Source organism: Heteronotia binoei, chromosome 18 (genome assembly GCF_032191835.1).
Source record: "Heteronotia binoei isolate CCM8104 ecotype False Entrance Well chromosome 18, APGP_CSIRO_Hbin_v1, whole genome shotgun sequence".
NCBI lineage: Eukaryota > Metazoa > Chordata > Lepidosauria > Squamata > Gekkonidae > Heteronotia > Heteronotia binoei.
This window is the reverse complement of record NC_083240.1, coordinates 45,739,613-45,759,695: the sequence shown is the minus strand read 5'-3', so window position 1 is coordinate 45,759,695 and position 20,083 is coordinate 45,739,613. Positions and strand designations below refer to the sequence as shown.

Below are 20,083 nucleotides of genomic sequence, written 5' to 3'. Positions count from 1 at the left end.
ATTAATAATTGCTGTTTATATTTTATCTATTTGTTGTAACCCACCCTGAGCAGTGCTGTGCAGGGGAGGGAGAGCTAGAAATCAATCAATCAAAAAAAACCGAACAGACAAACATTGTCTATATATACAATGTCTGTCATTTATGTGTGTAGCACTTTATAATCTGGTTTATTGATGCACAAATACTGTTTACGGAGGAAATTCATTGCCAAGTAACAGCAAATGTCACAAATACAATCACTGGTCTAACTGGAGCAATGGATATGTTAAAATGAATTGTACATTTTGGGGCTTGAACTGCAGTAATGAGAGACTTGAAATTATTGCTGGAGTCAGGTTTCATGGATTTCTTCATAGTGTCCTAATCAAGACCAATTTACCAATAATTGTGAAACTGTCATTGTTAGACAAAAAAGCTGAACTGATTGTCTGACTGATCAGGAAAGAGTCAGGTTGAACAGAAATAGGAAATCAAAATGATCAAAGGTTTGAACCACCTGTCCTAAGAGGAAAGGCTAAAGACTTTGGGATTTTTATAACAGAGAAAAAAATGCTAAAAGGGAAGGGGGATATCCTAGAACAAGTTTAAAAAAATTATAAGTAGGGAATTATAAGTATTATACTTATAAATTTATAAAGCATAAAGTATAAAATTATAAGTATAAAAAGACTCATGGGAGGGAATTGCATGTCCCCAAACCCCATTCCATCTCTTTTGCCTCCCCATGGCAGTCCTTGCAGTTGCCCCCCGTCCTTCTCTCCCACCCACCCACCTACCTCTTTCTGGTTCTCTCCCTGGCAGCCTCTGCTCCTGCCCCCCCTTTTCCTATTCCCCTCCCCCATCTTCAACTTTCCCCTTTTCTCCTTTTTAATTCTTCCTCCAGTTTTACTTTCTGTACCTCCCATATTTTGCTTTGCCAAGTCTGTCCCTCTCTCCCCAAGCTGACTGTACCTGAGGCTGACTGTAACCGAGGCTGACTGTAACTGAGGCTTGAGATTTTCAGCAGTGTTGGTTGCAAATTGTCCACTGAGATCCCACAGTGTAGTCCAGGGGTGGCCAAGGGTAGCTCTCCAGATGTTTTTTGCCTACAACTCCCAGCAGCCCCAGCCTTTGGCCGTGCTGGCTGGGACTGATGGGAGTTGTAGGCAAAAAACATCTGGAGAGCTACCCTTGGCCACCCCTGGTGTAGTCCATTGGTTGCCAAACTTTTCTGGGCCACTGCACCCTTGGTCCTCATCTCCACTGCCCTCATATCCTGCCCTATAAAAAGCATTATTCAGAACAGCTGTTTGCATGACCCACCAAGGAAGATAATAACAACACAATTCAAAACAGTAACAATTAATTGCACAGTTTTTGTGGTAGGGTATGAGCTTTCATGAGGCACTGCTCCCTTCTTCAGAGCAGTGAATCATGGAAGCTTCTCCTCTGCTACAAACTTTGTTAGTCTTTAAAGTGCTCCTGGCCTCTTCTACTGCATTTTAGTTTAATTCATCATAAAATTGATGAACTTGAGTCAGTGATACCAGCTTTTCATTTTGCAAGAATCTTAGATGCCACATTTAGTAAATTCTTAATATGAAGTGATACCAGTTTCCCAACCTCTGGTTTAAAGTCAGCAGGAGCCTTAAATCACCACATTTAGTAATCTGGAGTCAATTTCTTCAGTTGGATGATCTTGCTGACACCATGTTCTACAGGATGCTGGAAATATCAGAAGGAGCTTCTCAACCACTGTCCATACGGCAGGATAGTGACCTGAAATTTTTTTCTGTAACCAAAACTCTTGGTACAATTTCATAAACTTGGCTTCAGCTCCCTGTCATTTTATAGCTCAATTAGTTCTTCCTCCAGCACCTCACTTTCCTCAGTATCTGAACATGGATCTATCACCCAATCTGAAATGTCCATCAAAAGAAGATCCTTAGATCACCTAGACATCTCTTCCTGGAGCATATCCAGGTGGTCACAAAAAAACTTGCTGGTCATCATGTTGTGTCTCACCTTTCTCTCAGAAATTGATATAGCTCAAGAGAGACTATTAGATTTGAACAGAATTAACTTTGAAATATGCATAGAGATGACATATTTGGCCTTAATAAGATTGACCTCATTTCCTTGCAACTGCAAATTCATTTCACTGCAAATAGTTCTGATAAATAAGCAATATCATGCCCGATCTCTTTATGTTCATCATTGAGCAAAACATTTGTGTTTTCAAAAAACTCCACAGCAGTGTCAAAAAGGTCGTGAAATGTTCAAAATCTTCATCATTTTCAACACAGGGCGACTGGACTAGTCAATCTGAGACCCTGGGCTTTAATTTTACTCATTGCAATCATGACAGCGCCTAATGACTTGTGAAAATGATGCCTGAAATTTCTTGCTACCAGATATTGACAGTGAATGACACAGCGAACAGTAAAGACAATTGGTGCTACTTTGTTCAGCTAAACAACCGACTCACATCTGATGGTGCTCTGTCAGTTGCACAAATCATTTTTGAAGAAAGAGACAGAAGAGACAAAAACACATGTGGTGATGCAGCTTTTCAAAATGCTCTATACTGGTCTGAGTAGGGCGGGAGCTTGGCAGCCCAAGTTGCAACTGTGAACTTACCATTTGGGTCTATACCTTCTTAAAAGAGTTCTGGTGGCATATTTACTTTTTTTTTAAAAAAGATCATTTCTACTGGATTTCAGCACTCTGTAGAGGCTGGAACTTAGAGTGCCATTTGCCAGCAGGATTCATACTTGGTCAACTGCAAATAAGTGGACAATGCTGTCAAAGGGGCCCACCTCCAGTGCCCTCTAGGTAATCCCACCACCTCTACGTGGTACCAACCCACTTTGGAAACCACTGGTGTAGCCTCGTGAGATCTCAGTGGCATACTGTTATCCCTTTTCTTTTGTATTTGTGTGTGTGTGTGCGTGTGTGCGCGCACCTGGAAGTCATGGCCCCCCTTACTGGGGGCCTGGAGCCTGCCCCTGTCCTCCTGTCTATTTCAAGGGGGTCTCCTATCCAAGTACTTGCCAGGGTCAGCCCAGCTTAGCTTCAGAGATCTGATAAGGTCAAGCTTGCAAATTGACTTTGCAATGCCTCCTAAACATTTCTAAAGATGGTGCTCCCTTCTCCTCCTGGGAGCTGCCATTCCTAATTATGCAGAGAGAAAGAGAGAGATGTATGCACATAGGCACTGTGTTTCTGTCCCCCATGCTATAAAATACACAGACATACACATAACACAGTCAAAGAAAAGGAAAACTATATATATATACAGATTGGGGGTACAGATGCCAACCTTTAGAGGGATACAATAGAAATACCACTGGAGTTGTATCCCCCAATAATGAAATACACAAATCCAAAAATATAGTAGTAGTATTCTCCTGTGTAACCTTCTCCCTTAATGTGTAAACATTTTAACCTCCGGATGGAACCTGGAGATCTCATGGAATTTTAACTAACTTCCAGACAACAGATATCAGATCCTCTGGAGAAAATGGCTGCTCTGGAGGGCCGGGTTCTACATGGCATTGTTCCCTGCAGAGGTCCTCTCCTCTCTGCACCCCACACTCTCAGGCTCTACTTCCAAAATCCCAGGAATTTCCCAACTCAGAGTTGGCAACCTTGTGGGGAGAGAGGTGTGTCACCATGATCGTACACTTTGACATCCTTGAGTATTCATTCCATCAGAAACAGAATGTCCAAAAGAGGTTAAACTAGGGTTGCCAAGTCCTACCTTGGCTTCACATACACGGTGCAATGACATCACCCAGAAGTGACGTCATCATGCTGGGCATGTTGTGCTGGGATGCTCTAGGATTTGGGTAAAAACTTTATGGTACCATAGAGGTCTTTGGGGGCGGGAGCTTGGCAGCCCTAGTTGTAACTGTGAACTTACCATTTGGGTCTATACTTTCTTAAAAGAGACAGTGAACCTTTAGAAGAAGAAGAAGATATTGGATTTATATCCTGCCCTCCACTTTGAATCTCAGAATCTCAGAGCAGCTCACAATCTCCTTTGTCTTTCTCCCCTATAACAGACACCCTGTGAGGTGGGTGGGGCTGAGAGAGCTCTCAGAAGCTGCCCTTTCAAAGACAACTCTGTGAGAGTTATACCTGACCCAAGGCCATTCCAATAGCTGCAAGCAGAGGAGTGGGGAATCAAACCCGGTTCTCCCAAATAAGAGTCTGCGCACTTAACCACTATACAAAACTGGCTCTTCACGTGCACTGGGTCAGTCCTTACCTCCATTTCCTTCTTTCAACAATGGAACACTCTGCACATGTTCAGAATTATTGTGCCACGAGTACTAGGATTTTTGGAAAGGCGGTATCCTTGTGAATGACCTCAACAAATACGTTATTAGGTAAGCCGGAGAGATTCTGTACAGGTGGGGTGACCCTTGACACTAATATGTCGGCATTTCTTTTCTCCCCAGGAGTCCGCTACAGCCAACAAGGCAGCAATGAAGTCACTTCCTCCTCAGCCATTAATCACCATGGCAACAGCGCCATGGTGACCACCAGTCAGGCTGTCCTCCAACAAGTATCTCCAGCCGGTTTGGACTCCAGTCACAGCCTCCTCTCACCAGATGGTAAAATGGTGAGTAGTCCACCTGGCCTCATTGTCGTTCGGGCAGCGATAAGATAAGAGGGCCTAGCGGGCAAAACAAACAAGACTTACTTTTTAAAAACCTCCTCTTCTTCCCCCTCCCTCACGAGGCCCATATTAATCAATGAAGCATTTGTGAGGTTGGGAAGGGAGCAGACTCAGCCACGACCAGCGCCTGTCCTCTGAACCAGCCAGCAGGTAGAAAGGCCGGCTTTGAAACCCACCAATAAATGTGACACAGAGCCATTCCTGGCGTATTGATTGAATGCCTCCAAGTGGCACGCTGTGCAGATCTCTGTTTGCTCTTCCCCGACAAAGGCATTCCCGCTTATTTTTTAACATTTGTTTAAGAAACTCTCCTATTCATTTTCACCCCTTTTAAATTTCATTTAGAGGTCAGCTTCTTTTCGAGCAAGTGTCCATGTTATCTATGAAGTTACAGAAACCGCAGGCAGCATCCAGGAAATATCTATTTCACAGCAGGAGTTCAGCGGCACATGAAATGCTAACAGATTTATTACAGAATAAACTTTCATGTGTTTGAGCTGGAGTTGCTATGAAGAGAAAAAAAAAACTATTCTGCATCTTATAGGGAAAATCAGAGAAAGGGAAGTGAATGGGGAGGAGCTGAGGGCAGGAAAAGGCTTGCTGTGAATCCCATCAAAAGTCTTTCAGGGGTGATTCTCTGTGTAAGAGTCTAGACTTGTGTGAGGTACTCTTCATAGCATCTGAAAAAGTGAATTCTGACTCAGGAAAGCTCATTTTTTGAATAAATGTATGTTAGTCTACTGTAGTGGAAGAAAACAGAAGCCTATTGGCACCATTAAGACTAACAGCATTTTTTCCAGCACAAGCTTTCATGACCTAGAGCAAGGGTGTCAAACATGCAGTTCGGGGGCCAAATCAGGCTCTCAGAGGGCTCCTGTCAGGCCCCCAAGCAACTGGCTGTCATCTGCTTCCTTCTCCCGCTCTCTTGCTTCCTTCTGCAATACAGCTTGCTTTGCCAGGCTTGCTCAGTTGCACAGGAGCTATAGAGCAAAGCCTCTTTTCCCCATTGTCTGAGGCTTCTTCTTGGGGAGGAAGGGGGAGAGGGAGAGCTTGCTTTGTCAGGCTCTTTCAGTCGCACAGCAGAGCTACTGAGCCAAGCCTCTCTTCCTTCTATTGGCTGAGGCTCCCCCCAGTCCCCTGGGGAAGGAAGAAAAGAGCCAGAGCTTCCTTTGCCCAGTTCCCTGGATCCCATGGGAAAGCATCTTTTAAGACCAATGAGTGCTAACGTTTTAAGCATGTTTTAAGGTTTTTAAAAAAATATTTGTGTTTGTCTGTGCTCTTGATTAAATTTATATCTCTGCTACCTAGTCTTAAATAGGTACACACGTGGCCCAGCCTGACATGGCTCGGTCCAACTCAACATGGCCCGGCCCAACAAGGTCTCATTTATGTCAGATCCAGCCCTCATAACAAATGAGTTTGACACCCCTGTGTAACTTTATCAAAGGCGATTGGACAAGATTGTGTCTTGCTGCACCCCTCCCTGATTCACAAAAGCTTATGCTGGAATAATTTTTGTTAGTCTTTGAAGTGCCACTGGACTTCCATTGTACTTTTCTGTCACAGACTAACATGGCTACCCCTCTGGATTCATTTAAAAAAAAAAACTATCTGGAAGTTCCAGGGCAAACCAAGGCAATCAAATAACAAAAACATTTTTTATTCCAGTTCATCTTTTGGGCCTGGCTCCTCCTAGGGTTGCCAAGTCCCCAGCTTCCCGCAGCAGGGGACTCTCACGCGTGGAGCATGCGCGCAACGAGATGATGTCACCCGGAAGTGACATCATAAAAATGGCAGTGCCCATGTGGGGCCACTCTAGGCGTTTCCAGGAAAACTATGATTTTCCCAGACACTCTAGCCATTTGGGAGGTAAAAACTCTATGGTACTAGCTCCTCCTCTGTCCTTTTAATGAAAACATATACTGGCTGGAAGCAGTTTGTATATCGCTGAACTGCAGTGGAACAACCGCAGACCATGAAACATTGTCAAGCATGAAACATTGTCAAGAAAGTGTCCTGCTGCAAAAAAAATTTAGTGCAACACACAATGGCCTCCTTTGAACCCTACAAATAGCTACCTTTAGATTCATACTGTTGTCATCTTTGTAATGCCTTTCACACCTGAGGCTATCTTGCTGAAAGGAAAAGCAGTGCAGTCTTGATGGAACTGACTCTTAGACTGAAGTCAGGTATATAAAAAGATTGCTCACCACAAGTGCCCTATAGATAGGCTGAGCACATGAACACGCATGAAGCTGCCATATAGTGAGTATGGCCATTGGTCTATCATGGTCAGTATTGTCTACTCTGACTGGCAGCAGCTCTCCAGAGGACTTTCTGTCACCTACTGCCTGATTGGTTTAACTGGAGATGCTGAGGAACAAACCTGGGACCTTCTACCTGACAAAGCAGATCTTCTACTATGGCCCCATGGCCCCGTCCTTGCTGCTCCACAGCTAAAATGATAGACAGCAGTCAGTCTTGCCTCTTTTGCCATTCTTTGGCAGATTATCACCATCCCTTCCTTCTCCTTTTACAGCTGATTTTAAAAGCAACTTCTTTCTTTCCTCATCTGTCCATTTGTACTCTAGTAATAAAAATAGTCATAATGGAAAAATTTCAAAGTGTAAAACTGCTGTGGGAATCAAGGCATGAGCTGCAGTATTTATAATTTATTTAGGAAATGCCCGTGCCGTTTCTCCAGAGTCCTGCTCTACGTGGATTGCAAGTAAAAATAGTACCATAAAATCAGCATAAAATCATTAAAACAAGTCATTAAAGCAGCATAAAATCCCTCATAAAACAGATACCAGACCAGAAGCAGATCATAAAACACCCCCAGCTTAGAATAAAAAGGTAAATGTAGTCCCCTGTGCAAACACCAGTCATTTCCGACTCTGGAGTGACAGCGCATCACTACATTTTCACGGCAGACTTTTTATGGGATGGTTTGCCATTGCCTTCCCCATTCATCTACACTTTCCCCCCAGCAAGCTGGGTGCTCATTTTACTGACCTCAGAAGGATGGAAGGCTGAGTCAACCTGGAGCCGGCTTCCTGAACCCAGCTTCTACCAGGATTGAACTCAAGTTGTGAGCAGAGTTTGGACTGCAGTTCTTCAGCTTTACCACTCTGCGCTTAATAAAACAAAACATTGTTCAAATGCCCTAAGTATGTTTTTGCACAATGAAGTGGTTCCCATCATTCTTTATGGTCCATCTATTTGGATTAAAGCTATCTCTGGTAATACTGACCTGCCACTAGCCCAGTTCTTAAGGAAAATATTGAATATTCCCTGCTGGGTTTCAAACATTGCATTACGAGCAGAATTTGGACAGATATCTTTGGAAGCAAGAGCAGGCTTTTTGCCTTCAAACTGAGGTTAAAACAGCTTTTTGCTGAAAATGGTTTGTTAGCCTCTTTAATTTGGGATACTCACAGATGAGTATTCCAAGTTAAACCTGGATGAGAGCCCTGGATGAGAAGCCGATGAAAGTCAGAATGCTGATGGATGATATTTTTGAGAGGGGCAAAACCAAAGCATTTTCTCTGATCAAAAAGCACATCATTGAAATCAACCATGGTTGTTTGAACCGGAGAGCCTGCAGAGTATGCTCACCCCTATTTTTTGGTCTTTCTTACCCAAAATCTTTACCCTCTTATATGTACTATCTTACCATTTCACATTTTTGCAGAGCACTTTTTGTTTGCAGGACCAAACATTATACCTATAATGGTTTTGCAAGGGAGATTTTTGAACTGACTGATAGCATCTGCCCTTGTGGCCTTAACAGGATTGATACATCCTTTCATGATCTACTGGAATGCAGATTTTTTGAGATTATGAGGGATTACTATAGTAATCCTTTATTCAACCAACCATCCCCCCTACTCCGGAAACCCTGACTCTTTTGCTCAGTGATAAGGATCCTAAGTTAGCTCTAGCAAACACAAAATTTGTCTCAGTCCTTTTAGCCCTTGCAGCAAAAAAATAGGAATAATTGTCTTCTGCTGCTCAAGATTTGTGAATCTATGAACTTCTAAAGGTACAAAGGAAAGGAAAGGAAAGGAAAGGAAAGGAAAGGAAAGGAAAGGAAAGGAAAGGAAAGGAAAGGAAAGGAAGACCATAAAACATCTAAAATTATAAAAACTCCTTCGTTAAAAGCGTGAATGAAATGTTTTGGCCTGGCACCTAAAGTGTCCCCTTGGCATCACATCTGAAGTTATGTGTGTCTTCTAGGGTTCCTGAGCTCCCGCCAGGGGTAGGAGATCCCCCAGTTTGGAGGCCCCCAACCTACCGGCACGGAGCAGGCCACTGGGGGAGATCCCTGCCCCCAAAGAGCCATGTTGCCATGCAACATGCCCTGTGCAATGATGTCACCTGGAAGTGATGTCATTGTACGAGGGACACTCTAGGATTCGTGGTAAATCTCTATGGTACCATAGAGTTTTTATTGTGGATCCTAGAGTGTCCCCTGCTTGATGATGTCACTTCTGGGTGATATCATCGCACCACACACGCTTTGCATGCGAGAGAGGAGTCCCCCACCCCAGCCGTGGAGGGACTCGGCAACCCTAGAGTCCTCTCAGTGAATTGCTGGAAACCCTGTGGTTTTACCATGGAGCATCTGGCTATCCCTAAAGAGCTGTGACAGTACTGCCGGTGTTCATGGAGGTGAACCATCACTGATGGCTGCCCTTCAGGTTCCTCTGGCAACTCTATGCCTTATAAAAGTTAGAGCTTAGTTCAGTCCACCTTAGAACCATACTTCCATATTCTGTATCAAGTGGCGTTTCAGAACACTGTCCTATACAGACAGAGAAATAACAGGGACAAAGTTTGTTACTGGATCTCATGCCTGGAAAAGCTGTCCATGTCAAATGTCTGCTTTTCACACACGCCTCTTCTAAGGGCAGTCTCTTTGGGGAAAAGAAACCTTTATGGGAGACTTAAGAATTAGCGTGTCGGCTGTTCAGTACAAATACAATGTGGATCCTGCATTAAGGAGGTAAAAGACATACTTTTTTAGTATCTGTTTCCTCACAACACTGAGATAAAATAAGAATTTGCCTTGGAATTATGCCAGTCTTTTCTTTTCAGGCAGTTTTCTGGGCCTGTGGTCCCTGTTTTATGACTCTGCACTCGGGGCACTAATTCTGGAGGGCAAGTCGGAAGGTTTTGTTTGTTATTGCGGGGTCGAATTCTTTCTCGGTCAGGTGACTCAGCAGCTCCCTCCCCCGCCCTTATTAATTCATATTTCCCAGCCCTAATTGCTTTTCTCAAATGTGCTGGTGCGTTACATGGTTTTGCAAAAGGGTTGTTTACGTTTCATATGCACGCCTGGCTAAGGCGAATGGGCCTTGAGGAATGCCGCCTTCCTCTGGGAGAAGAGGGGAAGGAGATGCATTATGCTTCAAAGGAAATCCCTTTTTAAAAAACCTCTTTATTCTCAGATAAGGCCAAAGGTAGGAAGATTTAATCGATATTAAAGTTTTCTAACTGTGTTCTTGGGGAGTCCTGGTGGTGCCCATGGCCGGTGAGTGGGAGTAGAGTAGGCAGCTGCCTAGAGCGCCATCTAGCCTAGGGGCTCCGCCAGGCGCCCCCTCTCCCCACATGCAGCGTGTGTGCTCCTTGGAGCCTGCCTTCCCCAATGGAAAGCAGATGCTGCCTGGCCGGTTTTGTGTTCCCCTGGTCTGTTACAGACCTGGGAAACGCAAAAGCAGACGGTGTGCTCCTTGGAGCCCAGCAGGGATAAATGAACCAATTGTAAAAGCTGAAGAAGAGCCAATTACAGTTTCTAAAACCTGGCTCCTCTTGCAGTTGTCTGCTGCCGCTCATCCTTCCTACTCTACTTTGACAGAGCCAGGGGGTGGGAGCCACAGCTCAGTGGTAGAGCATCTTTCTCGCATGCATGGTGTGTTGATCCTGGCACCTCCAGCTAAAAGGCTGAAGCAGAAATGGCCATGTGAAGGTCTTGTCCCTGGCACCTCTAGCTAAAAAGATCAAGTAGTATTCTCACACTTTTTAAAAAATAAAATAAAATTTAAAATAAAAAAAACCTGTAAATTAAAAATGTAAATAGTTTCAAGTTTCTTCATTTCTCCTACAATTCTTTGTTTTTTTAAATTTGGGGGGAGGGGCCTAGTGGCACCAAAACCCCTGGCAGCAGCCCACTGGTGCCTCAGGAATGCATCAGCAGGTCCCTCACTGTGAAGCTGGGGAACGGGGAAGATGACTTGTTCACCTCTGCAGATGTTTGCAGTCAAAGGTGGGGTTGGCATCAATGTGGTGATTGCACTGGTATCTGGGAGAGCCAGGTTCAACTCTGCACTCTGCCATGGAAACTTTCTGGTCTGTGTTGGAAAATACCTGGAGACTTTGGGGGTGGATCTGGGAGAAGGTGCGGTTTGGGGAGAGAGAGAGCCATCTGATCTGCAGTGATGTGTTTATGTCACTGCCCACATGACCCAGAAGAGATGTTATCACTTCCAGGTTGTCGAGGTGATGTTCTGGTATTTGGGCAAAAACTCTGTGGTAGAAGCCAAATTTACCATAGAGATTTTGCCCAGATATCAATGTTGTCCCAATGTCCCAGAAGTGATGTGGGTCATGTGGTCAGCGATGCAGACACATTGCTGGAGGGACCTAGCAGCCCTAATATTTGCCTGTATGTGTTCTGAGGGGCTCCGTGTGTAACTTGTAACAGGCCCAACAGCATCCCGCAGGCCGTTTTGTAAGCCCTGAGGACAGTCAGAGTCAAACGTGACATGCAGTTTGGCCTTGAGTGTGCTATCTAGTCTGTGATGTTGCTTTGCTGCCACAAGTAGTAGTGTTGCCAACTCTGAACTGAATTGGGAATTTGTGGGTACACTGTAGGGTTGCCAACCTCCAGGAGAGTAACCCAAGCCCTGTCTATACAGCAAGGATTAAATTTTCTCTATTTTTTACTATTATATTAATATATAGCACTTATGACAGTGAACAGAATAAAATATTTTTTGTTCTAAGTAACAACAGTAAGCAGTATACAAAATATACATGAACAAGAGTTCTCAAATTAGCAATAAAGATGTCAAATAGTTTTTGAAACTTAAAATAGCTCAAAATGTTCAGACTTCCTATGCAATAAAGCATAGTAGTTTTTTAAAAATCCAAACAATATAATAGTCAAAATATAGTAGAGCTTCTAACCTCCGGCCAGAGGTGTGGGATCCCTGCCCGGGATGACCCCAACCCGCTGGCAGGGAGCAGGCCCCAGAGGAGCCCCGTTGGCATGTGCAATCCCTATACGATGATGTCACCTGGAAGTGATGACATTGCACTGGGGATGTTCTAGGACTCACACTAAAAACTCTATGGTACCATAGAGTTTTACCGAAAGTCCTACAGCGTTTCCGGTGTGACATTCATGGTAAAATTCTATGGTACCATAGAGTTTTATCATGAATCCAAGAGCATCCCCAGTGGGACGTCTCTGGCGCAGTGATGTCACTTCCAGGTGACGTCACCACACCACACGTACAAAGCGTGCACAAGGAACAAATCCACCGCCACAGCGATGGAGAGATTTGACAACCCTAAAATAGAGAGAATTTAATCTTTGCTGTATAGATGATTCTTTAGTATCTTGGGCTACTCGCCACACTGTGATCCTTTGGCTTACATTAACCTCCAGGTGGGAGGTGGAGAACTCCCAGAGTAGCTTATAATAGAGTAATAAATAGCTTATTTATTAGTTAAAACATTTATCCCACTTCCTGGAGAACATGTCTGTTTTGGAAGGACCATATGACTGTATGGCTTTATACCTCACTGAGGTCTAGCTCCTCCCTAAACCCCACTGTCCCAGGCTCCACCTTTGAATCTCCAGGTATTCCTGAACCCAGAATTGGCAACCCTAGGGTGGAACCTGGAGCAGCGGGGTCTGGGGACAAGGAGGACTTCAGTGGGTACAATGTAGGGTTGCCAGACCCCTTGGTGGGGGCGGGGTTCCTCTGCTGCCGGCTTTGCCCTCCAGCTACCAATCAGATAGCCAGCAGGGAGACTTATCAGTTGGAAGAAGAAAGCCTAGTCAACATTGCCCACTTTGCATAGGAAGTAATGTCATTATATCAGCGACGAAGAGTTTTTGACCAAATACCAGCACATCACCTGGAAGTCACTGGCATGATGACATCACTTCCTGTGCAATGGTGAGGACATGGCCTAGGCCTACTTCTTCCTATTGGTAAGTCCCCCATCCCCTGCCAGTTGCCAGGAGGGACCCAGGAACCCTAGCGCAGTGCCACAGAGTCTAGTCCACTCTCCAAAACAACAGCTTCTCCCCCCCCCCCCCAAAAGGAGCTGGTCTCTGTGGTCTGAAGATAAGTTGCAATTCCAGGAGAACTTCAGGTCCACCCGGAAGTTGGCAACCTAATGGTGGATATTGAGAAGAAGGAGAAGAAGACTGTAGATTTATACCCCGACCTTCTCTCTGAGTCTCAGAGCGGCTTTCAATCTCCTTTATCTTCTTCCTGCACAACAGACACCCTGTGAGGTGGGTGGGGCTGAGAGAGCTCTCCCAGAAGCTGCCCTTTCAAGGACAACTCCTGCAAGAGCTATGGCTGACCCAAGGCCATTCCAGCAGCTGCAGGTGGAGGAGTGGGGAATCAGACCCGGTTCTCCCAGATAAGAGTCTGCACACTTAACCACTACACCAAACAGGGTGAAAGCCATTCCCTTATAAATTCATTGGTCTAGATGATATAAAGAATATGTAACCCAACCCAAACATCCCTGTTTTAATTAACAGTCTGGTTTCTTCACCTCTTCTAACCAGATCTTGGGAGTATTATGCCCAGGCATCTTGGGATCCCTTTCTCCTTCTTTCTCCATCCCTCTTTCTCTCTCCAGCCCTCAGTGACAGAAGAGTGAGAATATTTCAGAAATGCATCTTGTGGGGTTATTTTCTTTGGCCTGGCTTGACTGGTTCCCGTTACAATGGCTGGTTTTTATGGCCCCCCCCCTCCCTTTGTGATGCATAGTTCTCTTCTGAGGCAGCCTGGCCTTCCATCCAGGAAGTCGCTCCTGGTCCCCTCTGCGGGGGTCTTTTACGCTTCAGTCTTTGGAAGTAGAGTAGCCCTGGGGTTTTGCCTGAACTGAGACGGTCGTGAAGCCCCTTCACGGGGTCCTTCTTTCTCAGGTGAAAGTTCTGTTAATGTTTTGAAGAAAGTCAAATGAATTTTGATTACTGGAATCTGTTCAGACAAAATATCTCCAGTAGCACTTTGGTTGCTGAGCACTTGCCCCACTGGTGAACCTCCTGATGGCACCTGGGGTTTTTTGGCCACTGTGTGACACAGAGTGTTGGACTGGAGGGGCCATTGGCCTAATCCAACATGGCTTCTCTTATGTTCTTCTGTGACACAGAGTGTTGGACTGGATAAGCCATTGGCCTGATCCAACATGGCTTCTCTTATGTTCTTATGTGAAACAGAGTGTTGGACTGGAGGGGCCATTGGCCTGATCCAACATGGCTTCTCTGATGTTCTTATGTGAAACAGAGTGTTGGACTGGATAAGCCCTTGGCCTGATCCAACATGGCTTCTCTGATGTTCTTATGTGACACAGTGTTGGACTGGAGGGGCCATTGGCCTGATCCAACATGGCTTCTCTTCTGTTCTTATGTGACACAGAGTGTTGGACTGGATGGGCCATTGGCCTGATCCAACATGGCTTCTCTGATGTTCTTATAGCAATTTCTCAGGGGTAACCATGTTAGTCAGTTGCCACAAAAATAAACAGGAATCAAGTAGAGCCTTGAAGATTTTTATAGGAGTGCCAACCTCCAGGTGGGACCGGAGGGGACCCCCCCCCGGAATTACAGCTCATCTCCAGAGATCAGTTTCCCTGGAGAAAATGGATGCTTTGGAGGCGGAACTCTTTGGCCTTGTACCTGACTGAGGTCCTTGTCCCCCCCCCCCCCAGGCTCCACCCCCAACCCAGGAGTTTCCCAATCTGGAGCCGACAACCCTACCCCACCATTCCCCACCAGTGGCCGGGGTGGGGGACACGGCAACCCTATGGCAATAAGCTTTCATGGATGGGAGCCAATTTCATTATATATCTTTTTATGTAGTGGTTAAGTGCACAGTTTGAACCAGTTTGGTGTTGTGGTTAAGTGCACGGACTCTTATCTGGGAGAACCGGGTTTGATTCCCCACTCCTCCACTTGCAGCCCACTGAGTGACCTTGTGTCAGCCACAAGTTCTCTCAGAGCTGTTCCGCTCAAGAGCAGTTCTGTCAGAGCTCTCTCAGCCCCACCTCCCTCACAGGGTGTCTGTTGTGTGGAGGGAAAGGAGATTATAAACCACTCTGAGACTCCTTCTGCTAGTGAAGGGTGGGGTACAAATCCAATTTCTTCTTCTCCTCTTCTTTTGTGTCTAGTGGGTGGTTGCTGAGCAGACATACGAGGGACAATGTACCAAAGCCTGGATGGCCCAAGCTAGACTGATCTGGTCAGATCTCAGAAGCTAAGTGGGATCCGCCTTGGTTAGTGCTAGGATGGGAGACCGCCCAGGAAGCCCGGCGTTGCTATGCAGAGTCAGGCAATGAATGGCCAGCAATCTCTGAACACCTGAACCTAAACCTCAATGAAACACTAGAAGCTCCAGCAGCGTTAAAGGGTCATGAAAGGAATGACTATGTGGCAAAAAGGACTGCCAGTTCCAGAATGCGAATTTGGAGGTGGGGTTTGGGGTGGGGAAGGATGCCATAATCCCTGCCTTCCAAAGAAGTCGTCTTCTCTAGGGGGACTGATCTCTGTCACCTGAAGACCACAGAAGATCTCCAGGCCCCACCTGGATGCTGGCAACACTATTGGCAAATGATGTTTTGAATACTGTGCCTGGGAAAGGCATTGCGCTGTTCTTTGCCAACCCTGCTTTATTGATTGCCTGGGCTCCAGCGCTGAATTGTCCGTTCTTGTTCCCTGGGCAGATCACGGTTTCTGGCGGTGGGCTGCCCCCTGTCAGCACCCTCACCAACATCCACAGCTTCTCCCATCACAGCCAACAACAGACCCAGAACCTCATCATGACGCCATTATCAGGAGTCATGGCGATCACACCAAGTAAGTGCTTCTCTGTCCTTCTGGTTTTGGGGTTTAGGGCTGCCAGGTCCAACTCAAGAAATATCCGGGGACTTTGGGGCTGGAGCCAGGAGACTTTGAGGGTGGAGTCAGGAGCAAGGGTGTGGCAAGCATAATTGAACTCCAAAGGCAGTTCTGGCCATCACATTTAAAGGGACCACACACCTTTTACATGACTTCCCTCCACTGGAAATAATGAAGGGCAGGGGCACCTTCTTTTGGGCCTCATAGAATTGGACCCCCTGGTCCAATCTTTTTTAAACTTTGGGGGGGGGAGGGTGTTTTGAGGAGAGGCACCAGATATTTTGTTGGTGCCTCTACCTCAAAAAAGTCCCCCCAGAGCCCCAGATATCCATGGATCAATTCTCCATTTATACCCATTATACAGAGGACATTGTCCTCTGTACTTGGGCTTCTGTTGTGTGTGACTCCTACTCTAATGGCAGCCATTTTGTATGTGGTGCCCAAAGGTTCGAAAAGGCTGGGGGCCCTGCTGTAGATGAATAATTCTGTGGTAAGTCTTAGGGATGCCCTTTGGGACTTTTGTTTGACAACCTTGCATGAAGTTTGCCCATCTCCTGGAGCCCTTCTTCCTTTGTCTTCTCCTCAGGCCTCAACAGTTCCCAAGCGCAGAGCGTCCCCGTCATCAACAGCGTGGCCAGCAGCCTGGCAGCCCTCCAGCCCGTCCAGTTCTCCCAGCAGCTCCACAGCCCACACCAGCAGCCCCTCCTACAGCAGTCACCCAACCCCATGGCGCAGCAACCCTTCATGGCCACGGTGGCCCAGCTGCAGAACTCACACAGTAAGGATCTTGTCAGGTATTTGCTAAGGGGAAAGAGGGGCTTAGGTGCTCTGTGTGTGTGTATGTGTTTGTGGTTGCTGGGGAGGGCATGGGCCACCACCACATTCTCATTTTTCTTTGGTTGCAAATGTGCTCATTGGAAATCTTTTGGAGGATTTCCAGAATATTCTGGAATGCAATCTGCTTTGAAGCATGAATGGTGGGTGTGTTGTCCAGTGTCCTTTAAATTACAGGCACTGGACACCCCCCCCCCTCCCCCAACCAGCCTCATTATTATTCTGAGAATCTGGAAAAACAGAGTATGTTTTCACCTGTAAGGCAAACAGTCACCCTGCGGGAGAGACTAATTTGTTTGAAGAAAATGGCAGCTGGGTGGGTGGTGGGATTTAAAGCTCCTTTCCGGTTAACAAATCAGGACGGCTTTTACCCCTCTTAAGAAATAAAAAAAATGCAGAGATCCATCATGGAGTTTTCGGGGCCTTTACAAATTTAATCTGCTAATGAAACTCTCATGTATGCATTTTGTGACAAGTTTAGGAACATGTATATTCTCTGTTTCTTTGTTAATCTGGACTAAGGTATCTCCAAAAGTTCTGTGACTGGAAAAGTTAAACTCCCTAACTTGTATGCATCATTTTATTCAAATCATTCTGTCATTTTTGCTACTCACTGTAAATTATTCGGCTTCCTTTTTCTGAGGAGGGACAAGTTACTTTCTAGTCCTTGAATAATGGAAAGTAGCAATAGGGAAGTATCACTATATGTGATTCATTAATATCAGAAAAAGGGCCCTGCCATCAGGAATATACAGTTTTTGCCAGGGAAGACGCAGGTAAGAGACAAAAGTTATGAAACATGATGAAATGCAAAAATGGAAGAACAGCTTCACACCAGCGCCCCCACCCCCCATTTTCCTGACCGGACGTGGCTTGGGCACCCACTCTTTGCCCTGCTGGAGGAACTTAGCTTGTCCGTACATGCAGAAGCCCCACAAGAGCAAATCAAAACTCCTTGGAACCATTTTGGTTTGGAGAATTGGCACGAGAGGGAAGCTCTACCATGAACTGTGGCTCTGGGACCATACATGCCTGGGAAGTTTGGCACTCGAGAACATATCCCTCAACCCGACAGGGGCTAGGGTTGCCAAGTCCAATTCAAGAAATATCTGGGGACTTTGGGGGCGGAGCCAGGAGTCTTTGGGGGGCGGAGCCAGGAACAAGATTGTGACAAGCATAATTGAACTCCAAGGGAGTTCTGGCCATCACATTTAAAGGGGCAGCGCACCTTTTTAAATGCCTTCCTTCCATAGAAAATAATGAAGGATAGGGGCACCATCTTTTGGGGCTCATAGATTTGGACCCCCTGGTCCAATCATTGTGAAACTTGGGAATATTTTGGGGAGAGCCACTAGATGCTATACTAAAAATTTGGTGCCTCTACCTCAAAACATAGCCCCCCCCAGAGCCCCCAATACCCACGGATCAATTCCCCATTATTCCCTATGGGCATCGTTCTCCATAGGGAATAATAGAGTGCCCAGTAGACATTTCCCTCCCCCCGCCACGCTTTCTAAAGTGGGGGGAGGGCCTCCAAACCAGAGAATCCCCTGCCCCCTCCCTCTCTCTCACACACAAACACTTACTGGGTCTTGTTCCTGCAGAACTTGACTTGATCTGAAAACGAAAGCAAAAGGAAGGGAGGGGCCGTTCTCCGAAGCCCTTCCTGTTTCCTGCTTCCTGCTCAGCCTTAAAGGCACATATTTTAAAAACGGACTGCAGGAGCTCTAAAACTACATGGTGATGGGGGGGGGCGGGGCTTCCCCTGCCGGCCAGCTGGGACCTGGGGATTGTGAAAACGGGGGATCCCCTGCTGGGACCTGGGGACTGGGAAGCCTAACGGGGGGATATGTAAGCAGGTGCTCTGGTAGGGTTGCCAATCCCCAGGTGGGGGCAGGGGATCCCCCAGTTTGGAGACACCCCCCCCGCTTCAGGATCCTCAGAAAGCGGGGGGGGGGGAATGTCTGCTGGGAACTCTATTCCCTACGGAGATTTATTCCCATAGAAAATCATGGAGAATTGATCCGCGGGTATCTGGGGTCTGGGGGGGGCTGTTTTTTGGGATAGAGGCACCAAATTTTCCGTATAGCATCTAGTGCCTCTCCCCAAAATACCTCCCAAGTTTCAAAAAGATTGGACCAGGGGGGTCCAATTCTATGAGCCCCAAAAGAAGGTGCCCCTATCCTTCATTATTTCCTATGGAAGGAAGGCATTGAAAAGGTGTCCCGTCCCTTTAAATGTGATGGCCAGAACTCCCTTTGGAGTTCAATGATGCTTGTCACAGCCTTGATCTTGGCTCCACCCCTAATGTCTCCTGGCTCCACCCCCAAAGTCCCCAGATATTTCTTGAATTGGACTTGGCAACCCTATGCTCTGGCAAGCCCAGTCTTGCCAGATCTTGGAAGCGAAGCAGGGTCAGCCTTGGCTAATATTTAGATGGGAGAACTCCAAGGAATACCGGGAGCGTGATGTGGAGCCAGGCAATGGCAGGCTACCTCTGAAGGTCTCTTGCCTTGAAAACCTTGTGGGGTCACAGTAGGTCAGCCGTGACTTGACAGACCTTTCCACCACCAGTTAGACACCCAGGTGAGCCTGATCTCATTGGATCTTGGAAGCTTAGCAGGGCAGTCCTGGTTAGTACTTGAATGGGAGACCTCCAAGGAATACCAGCAGGGGTGGAATTCTAGCAGGAGCTCCTTTGCATATTAGGCCACACACCTCTGATGTAGCCAATCCTCCAAGAGCTTACAAGGCTCTTTCTTGTGAGCTATTGGAGGATTGGCTACATCAAGGGGTTGTGGCCTAATATGCAAAGGAGCTCCTGCTAGAATTCTGGCCCTGAATACCAGGGTTGTTTGGCAGAGGCAGGCAATGGCAAACCATCTCTGAACATCTCTTGCCTTGAAAACCCTACAAGGCTGCCATACATCAGCTGTAACTTGACGGCACTTTCCCCCACCAATTAGACACTGAGATCATTTTTTAATGGAGATTGCAGGGATGTAGCCTGGGACCTTCTCCCATTGCGTCACTGCCCCTCGACAAACAAACTTGCTCAGCTCAGCAGGTTCATATGAGGCTTCCTTATATCGAGTTGGTCTGTCTAGCTCAGAGTCATCAACTCTAATTGGCTGGAGCTCTGCAGATTCATGGCAGAGAAAAGCTGTTCTGGGTTCCTGGTGGGTTGCTGGGTTGGTCTGAAGCAGCAGAGCAAAGTTTGAGTCTAGTGGCACCTTTAAGACCAACAGTTTAATTCTGGGTACCCAGAATTAAACTTTGCTGGTCTTCTGAGTATCTAAAATTAAACTTTGTTGGTCTTAAAGGTGCCACTCTGGACTCAAACTCCCTCTCCCCAGTTCCTGTTGCCTGCGATGCTTCTGACTGGAGAGACTAGGGACTGACCCTGCAAACGTCTTCTTTCCAGCATCCA

The 20,083-nt window shown here is 46.3% G+C and overlaps 1 protein-coding gene across 4 annotated transcripts in view; it reads left to right on the top strand.

Moving 5' to 3' along the window:
- Window positions 1-20,083, top strand: part of HNF1B (HNF1 homeobox B) — a 121,780-nt gene that overhangs the window by 91,398 nt on the left and 10,299 nt on the right. For 2 of the 4 annotated variants that reach the window (XM_060259423.1, XM_060259419.1), the window contains exons 5-7: window positions 4,447-4,610; window positions 15,645-15,777; window positions 16,406-16,597. In XM_060259423.1, the coding sequence (XP_060115406.1) occupies window positions 4,447-4,610; window positions 15,645-15,777; window positions 16,406-16,597 (489 nt within the window). Of the gene's footprint in view, window positions 1-4,446; window positions 4,611-15,644; window positions 15,778-16,405; window positions 16,614-20,083 lie in introns of all 4 variants that reach the window. The other 2 variants (XM_060259420.1, XM_060259422.1) reach the window with 2 other exon arrangements.